At 45.0% G+C, this 7,359-nt stretch overlaps 2 protein-coding genes across 5 annotated transcripts; one reads left to right on the top strand and one right to left on the bottom strand.

Moving 5' to 3' along the window:
• On the top strand, window positions 1-2,089 carry LOC105455483 (translin-associated protein X). Of its 2 annotated transcripts, none has more exons than XM_011698850.1 (2): window positions 1-206; window positions 781-2,089. In XM_011698850.1, the coding sequence occupies exons 1-2, from the start codon at window positions 191-193 to the stop codon at window positions 1,650-1,652; spliced, it is 888 nt and encodes a 295-aa protein (XP_011697152.1). In that variant the 5' UTR covers window positions 1-190; the 3' UTR covers window positions 1,653-2,089. The 2 variants fall into 2 exon arrangements, with proteins under 2 accessions (XP_011697152.1, XP_011697151.1); XM_011698849.1 differs by having other exon boundaries at window positions 778-2,089.
• Window positions 1,997-6,104, bottom strand: LOC105455484 (aprataxin and PNK-like factor). Of its 3 annotated transcripts, XM_011698851.1 has the most exons (6): window positions 5,917-6,104; window positions 3,802-3,876; window positions 3,326-3,502; window positions 3,032-3,237; window positions 2,629-2,946; window positions 1,997-2,511 (listed from the first exon to the last, which is right to left on the bottom strand). In XM_011698851.1, the coding sequence occupies exons 1-6, from the start codon at window positions 6,016-6,018 to the stop codon at window positions 2,187-2,189; spliced, it is 1,203 nt and encodes a 400-aa protein (XP_011697153.1). In that variant the 5' UTR covers window positions 6,019-6,104; the 3' UTR covers window positions 1,997-2,186. The 3 variants fall into 3 exon arrangements, with proteins under 3 accessions (XP_011697153.1, XP_011697155.1, XP_011697154.1); XM_011698853.1 differs by lacking the exon at window positions 5,917-6,104 and having other exon boundaries at window positions 3,326-3,524; window positions 3,802-4,538; XM_011698852.1 differs by lacking the exon at window positions 5,917-6,104 and having other exon boundaries at window positions 3,326-3,508; window positions 3,802-4,538.
• Window positions 6,105-7,359: the final 1,255 nt, after the last annotated feature.

The raw sequence follows: 7,359 nt of genomic DNA, 5'->3' as shown, positions 1-7,359 counted from the left end.
AGGGGATTGTCGGTCCCATCCAAAAAGCCGGCGTGGCCTCTCTCCCGCTCTCTCTGCCAGTGTCAAGCTCAATGTCTGCTGCTGTAGCGTCACGTCGCGTGTAAACAGTCCGCGTACCAATTCACGCACGCTGGATACCGTTAGCGAAGACTAACAAATTAATCAAGGGCGATCGTCAAGAGGAATCGCGATGTCGCAGGGAAGAGGTGAGTCGCTTCATCGTGACGCCGCGAATCGCCCTCGTTTCCGCCCCCGTTGTCAATAAATGTCGATTCCACGTGAGTACGGAGAGGCCGCTTGACAGCTGCAGATGAGCCTACACTCGGAAGTTTGCGGCGTCGATGGTATAAATCCGCTTTTGAGAAGAGAGAGCTTTGAGGGTGATTAATTTCAAGTGATTGAGAGATCTCTTCGAATCACTGTCTTCGAGCTCTGCAGAAAGTGGGTTATATCATTGCTGTGCGACAATCCATAAACTCCCCCCCCCCTCTCTCTTCCAAATTAAAAATTATAAAAGAATTGTGTTTAAACTAATGATATTTATATTTACGTTATATTTCAGTGCTTTATTTTTGTACGTTTATACGTATGTATATCATGAACTAGATACGTACAATGCTTGAAATTTGGTAAAAAGTTTTCTTTAGTATTTATCGCAGCTTGATTTTGCTGTACTTGACATGTATACATATGTATCTACTTTTTCAAATAGTGCAATTTTATCATAGGTTACTAGATAGTTTTTTTTTTGTGTTCTCACATTGATGTTACTTGCAGCAGGTAGGAGGAATCGCAAGCACCATGATAAGGCAGACAAGGACAAAGTCAATCTTGGCGACAAAGGCAAGGAAGTGGTGGAGGACATAAACGAGAACAGTCGCGTGGTACAGCAGTTTCGCGCTTACGCGGCCGAGCTGGACGACAAGCACGATCGTTACGAGAGAATCTTCAAGCTGAATCGGGATGTGGGCATCGAGAGCAAGAGAATCATCTTTCTGTTGCACACCATCGACAAGGAGAGTAAACGTAACGCCGTGCTGGACACGGCCAAGGCGCGGCTGGAAAACCTAGCGCAGAAGCTGTTCCGAAATATCGCGACCGAGTTGGACGGTCAGGACGCCTATCAGTTCCACAGGGCCTATCGCGCCGGTCTGGAGGAGTACGTGGAGGCGCTCACATTCCACGAGTATCTGCAGAACGGCGGTATGCAGAATTGGACCTCCTTGGAAAGAGCGCTGATGTATCGCACAACCCCGTCTCCGACCGACTCGCCGGAGCAGAGCACTGCCAGGGAGATGCGAGTCATGGTCACGCCGACGGACTATATCCTGGGAATAGCCGACCTCACCGGAGAGCTGATGCGAAAGTGCATCAACAACTTGGCGATAGGCGACGTGAGCAGTTGCTACCAAACGTGTGACTTTGTCCGAAAGATATACATAGCCTTCCTGGGCTACACCAGCGTGGTGCACAGCAACGAGGTGAACAAGAAGATCGTCACGCTCAAGCACAGCCTGACCAAGATGGAAAATGCGTGTTACACTATCAAAGTGCGGGGATCCGAAATACCGAAGCACATGCTGGCCGACGTGGCCATCGCGGCGGCTGAGAAATACGCCACCGAGGACGATGAGGGCTATCAGGCATTTTAAAAAATATATATATAATATATGACAGTGCATTACTTAATATAGACTATAATTATTTTTTAGTCTTTATAGACTTATCAATCTGATGCGAGATAAAGGCATTTAATATAATTGACGATTTAATTAAAATTAATTGATAAAGAAATTGTGTGTAGTTTTTAAATAGTATATAATTATTTCAAGCTGTTAATTCTCAAATGTTATATAAGATTCTATAACATACAAATTTAAACGTTATTTAAACTCAAGGTGTATTGTATTTTCAGTATATACGCATCAGATTAATATATTCATATTTTCCAACATGTAAAAAAGCAACGTCGATTGTGATATATTATTAACGTTTTTATATATATCTCTCTCTCTCTAAATAAAACGAATAGAATATACAAGGCACAATATTTTAAATCCGTGTACAAAAATAAATATTCCATAACAAAATAGATCTGTATTTCGGACGTATCAATAATTTGATCTTTTCGAAAAATGTATGGCATCCACTTTTGGCATATCGGAAAGATCGATGGAGCTCTGTCGTCAGCCGGTAGTACCGTCGTCCAATTCGCTCCTGTCGTCCCAGTCGTCCGAACTCTCGGTATACACGGACGGCTCGTAGTCGGACTCGTCAACGGACTCCTCCGCGGACGACGCATCCGTCTCGGACGTGTCGACGACCACCGGGCGCACGGGAGTGGCGGCTCTTCGACGGCGGCGCGGCGCGGCCGTGTGCTTGAACTGCGTCTTGTGCTGCGGATTCTTACGGTAGCACTTCATGCCGTACGGACACTCCTGCCGGTCGTCGACCTCGTCGTAATCGGAATCGTTCGGGTGACTGTAGTTGTTCTTGTGATTTGGATTCTTCCTGCGGGTTTGAAGGTGTGTTTCGTTGTTTTTGAACCAAAACTCTATGTCGTACTTCGACGAAATAATACCTTGATAAAGAAACTGAACTACACGCGAGGGCGTTGGTTCAACCTACCGATAACATCGACCACCGTACATGCACTTTTCTCTGGGGACTCGATCGGGATTCGACGCACTGGCTTGATCTTGAGGCGCGGCAACCGGCGACTTAGGATCGTCAGGATCCGCTTCAATCTGATCGCTGAAGTGCGCGCCGCAGTCCCACTTGATCCTCTTGCCCGGATCGCCGTTCGTTGCGGCTTTACTCATCACGTTGATGTTCTTTGCTTTCCGCTTTCTGCTACTCTCGCGCTCAACGGGCGGAGGGCGCTCATCCTGAGAATCTGTCGACATCTTGGAACTCGTCGCGGGCATGTCGTTTCCCTGCGGAGAGCTGAAAGACGCACGAAGAGGAACACGGTGAACAACTATTCACTCGTTGTCAAGACATTTCTGTGTGAATGCAATTCAAGTGAAACCTTGCGGGATTGGTCTGCAAGACTGGAGCAGCTGCGTCCCCGTGTTCCCCATTTCCATTAACGGGACATTCCTTCGGCTGGCTCGGCGGCTCCTCATCCCGAGGAACGTCGTTCGTAGGCTTGACAGGAGAGACGGCCGCTTCCATGCTCGACAATAAGCAGGCCTTCTTACTTTCCGCTTCGTCATTCGAATCTTCCTGATCGACCTGAAACACGGAAAGCTGTTAATAAGAGAGAAAACCCATTCGTACACAACATTCTCCTTGGAAGTCGACCTTTGGACGACATCCTTACCTTTCTCTTCAACGTCTGATCACCTTCCTGCATCGTGTCGGGCATCGAGATGATCTTGAACCAACATTTGTCGGGCAGCAGCGAGCAAACGTCGCCCGGCTTTATCGGCACGCTGCTTCCCAATTCAAGGGACCGCCATCGCGTGCATCCAGCCGATTTCATGTAACACGGTGCCACCTAATGCTGGAAAAAATGGCCCCTATAGAAAACTGATGCCGTCAGCTACAACACATTGCGACGATAGAGAGTAAATAAATAAATTGGCAACCACTGACACGTCACGTAAATACGTAATAACCCCTTCATTCTACCGACATATGTATATTGAGTCACAAGTCACTTAATTCGCTATCGTTACGTATATTGTCAACCGAATTATCACAGAGATTAGCGCGGATAAGTATATTGTTATCAGAGTGCCGATGATACGCCAAGCGATAAGCTAAGTGGAGAGGCGTAACGGGGGAAGACCTTACCGGGGTAATCGTCATTTCATCATTCGGCGACAGATTGATGGTCACGGCGTGCTTGAGCACCTGGCCGTCGTTGCACTGCGATAACGGTAAGGATCATTAAGTTTCGCCGGGCGAGAGAATCGGTCCTTCAATTAATCAAGACGTCATCGACGAGGCGACCTGCATCAACGAGTGAGAAAATCGCGCGCGTCGTCGTTCGTGCTTTAGGCGACCGACAGCCGTTCCGACTCGCGTTTTTCTCCTTTCCACTTGCCGCGACTCGGTTCATTTATCGTATTCGCGTAATATTTAATCGATCAGAAACGTTCGAAGGCATGTATAATATATGTTTGAATTACGGTATACAACACAAATCGCAGAGAGAGAGAGAGAGACACGATCACCGCTGATGATTCAACGCGTAAATAAATTCGAAACGCTCCGAAATCCAACCGCGCCGCCCCGACGGTCGAGCGAGTCGTCGACGAAACGCGACGCGAAGAATTGGTAGGTAAGGTTTATCCGGAGTGTATCCGGGGATAATTAAAGAGCGCCGACATTATCAACCGCGCCCGACGCCAAATGTTCTCGAGGCGGGATTATTACGTCCCGCGCGCGCGCGCGTCCGCGCGCATTATCTCTGCAATTTATTATTAGCTGTCTGTTCTACTAACTGTAACAAATGCCATAATGCGCGTTTGCGGGCGCGATAACTTCAATTTCTTTTTATCGGCAAAAATTCTACGTCACATATTTGTCGTCTGTGACTCGCTGTACTCGAGTTATCGCGCTCCCCGACGACTCGCGCTCGGCGTTTCCGGGCCGCGCGATGAAGTTCTCGATGAGGACTGATAAAGCATTTTTTACAGCGGTGACGCAGTCAGATGCGCGCCATTATATATGGCTATCATCGGGGCGCACGTGACGTTCGCACGTATGTATGTATGTACAGACGGGATCATAAACGCGCCTTGGCCTTTTACCGCGTGAAATCGCACTCGCGTGCCCGCGATGCCCGCGAGGTGTATTTAGCGTATACTTATATGCACGTACCCGCGCGCGTACCTTTTATCTAATGTCTATTTCCTATCGATGTAGATTCAACCTTAATCCCGGTTTAACTTACTTTCTTTTCTAATTCTAAGAGAATCAAAATAAAATAAACAGTAAGTATATTAAACCGAGATCTCTGAATTTAAATCACATTGGTAGAAATGGACGTATAAATGCGCACAATAACTGATGATTGTTTGAAGTACATTATTACATTATTATGACGTTTTGATGTTATATAATTATTGGTATATCATTACAAAATTGTTATATTATTATGCAATATTATTATTATTATTATTGTGTTATTTTTCAAACATTAATAATGTATACCTATATTATATGCATCAAACTGCGAAATATCATTTCGATTTGCTTCAAGGCAACATGTCGTTTTTTTTTTCTCTCAAATTACCCACAGTAATAATGCACTCTTATAAACATATGACTCTCGTGTCGGAAGATTGAGATTGAGATTAGATTGACGTTTAATTAACCGAAGGAAAGTTTACTGAACTTGAGATTGATTTTCTCCTATTCTTCTAACAAGTCAAATTTCAATCCAATTTCAATCTTTAATCTTTAGTCCGATGCGGGCATCAATAATACGCACGATGAACGCATTTATGTCTCCGTGTGTACATTTTCCGCTAACGTCGATGCGGCAAAACTTCCAATCTCCCGAGCGTGGGCATGAATCATCCGACGAAACGATTGCGCGTGGATAATCTTGACGCGTCAGCTTATCCGTTCGCATACGTCAACGCCAACCGCAACCCGAGACAGAAATGCGAGAGTAATATATTTAATGTCTGTCTCTCTCAACTCTCTCTCTCTCTCTCTCTCTCTCTCTCTCTCTCTCTCTCTGTCTGTCTGCTTGAATTCGGATTGATAGAATTCAAACGAATTTCAATCGAATCAATAGAACTTCACGGGAATTTCAGTCATTTTCGACCAGCGCGTTCCAGTTGCAAGATTATTTGCCGCAAGAGGAGTTGCTCGTTCGTTTGGAACGACATTTTGCATGACGTCTTGATGAAGTAATAATTCTTTGCAAAAAAAAAAGTCAGTTACGCAACTCACTCCTGTCGCGGCGCCGCGGCCGATGATGTTGTTGCCGATCAGCAAATTCGCTTTCTGCACGAGATCGTTGTCCACTCGCACTATCTGCAGCTTCTTCGACATGATGAATTTTCCGATTAGGTTAAAACGTGTCGCGAGACATTTTGCGGAGCTGTATCGCCAGGAAAATTTCTATCTTCTCGATAAGAAAAGACTGCGCAGGATTTTACAACAGGCCAACTTCGGACGCAGTTGACGACTGTAGAATTCAAAGGATTTATATACAGTAGAATTACAAATATTCTTATCTAACGTTACTCGCTTTTTTTTAGTACAGAAAAACCTATCCCAAATATCCCAATACCTAATTTTGAGTTTTACCGAGTTCTTTTCGTGATATACAAGAAAATAAAAACTTTTTGTCAATTTTCTCTTTTCCACATCTCATCGAAATTTAATAATAAACTCAAAATTAACGAGACAAAAATAGGATAGGATACTCTGTACCGTCGCATTGCTGATTTTTGAATTTTTTTAGTGGACTCTGAACAAAGATTCAATTAATTCGCATATGATCGTACCGGACGAGAAAAACGTATTGTAGGGGTAGGGGGGAGGCAGAAAATAACCGAATGCAGGGTAAGAAGTACAGGCATTTAACAATGAAATGTCTTTTTTTCATTTACAATTACAAAGAATGTACACGCTTATAAACAAACAAAGAGAAATGCGCCGAGAAGTTACAGTACAGACGCGATGCCATAAAGCTCTTTGCGTGGAAAGGTCTCATAAAAAACTGCCGGAGAGATGCCTAGACTCGTCGGTTTTTACTCGTCGGTGCGTTGGATGATGTTACAATCAGCTGGACCGCTAGTCGCCGCCTATCGTACATGCGTAATATCCCGAATTAAGCGATCGGGAGATTTTTGTCTCTTCCTTTTTTTTTTTTTACATTCCTTCGTCGTCTCCCAACGAGAAATTGCGGACGATAACGGCGCAGTGATTTTGCGTCGACCGGCTGTGCTATGTAAATGTCGTTTACGTTGTTTGTACATAATTCGATAATCTCGTGAGATGCGGGAACAACCGAGGGAATCATCCCGCAGGCGTGAAAGCGGAAGGAAGTGTCGTGTGCTAAAATATATGGGAACATCTGTCCTCCTATTTCCAAGCCGCGAAATGACGCCCGGTTGATCCGGGTCCAAAGTAAATCAAACAGGCGTTCTTTCGCCGCCCAAAAGATGCCCCTAATCGAAGGTAATATTCAGGGAATTATCGTATCGCTCTCGACGCGCCGTCCACAATTCGCTCCATTTCTAAGCGCCATTTCGTTCGGCAAAAATAACGGTTTCAATGCGCGAAGAAAAATTTCTGTTGCCACGGGATGTTTTAACAGCGCGTCGTTTTCCATATTTAATGGAACAATACGTGTGTTACAGGGTTCTCCGAAACGATCGTTTTGGA

The sequence above is a fragment of the Wasmannia auropunctata genome, unplaced genomic scaffold (assembly GCF_000956235.1).
Source record: "Wasmannia auropunctata unplaced genomic scaffold, wasmannia.A_1.0 LD335903.1, whole genome shotgun sequence".
In the NCBI taxonomy this organism is placed as follows: Eukaryota; Metazoa; Arthropoda; class Insecta; order Hymenoptera; family Formicidae; genus Wasmannia; species Wasmannia auropunctata.
This window is presented reverse-complemented; position numbering and strand designations above follow the sequence as displayed.

Bases quoted from the DNA above. Each gene is read 5' to 3' on its own strand.
- LOC105455484 (XM_011698851.1), bottom strand. From the start codon at position 6,018: ATGTCGAAGAAGCTGCAGATAGTGCGAGTGGACAACGATCTCGTGCAG. The intron at 3,877-5,916 runs GTGAGTTGCGTA...CCGTTATCGCAG, and splicing joins GCCGCGGCGCCGCGACAGGA to TGCAACGACGGCCAGGTGCT. The intron at 3,503-3,801 runs GTAAGGTCTTCC...TTCCAGCATTAG, and splicing joins ATGAAATGACGATTACCCCG to GTGGCACCGTGTTACATGAA.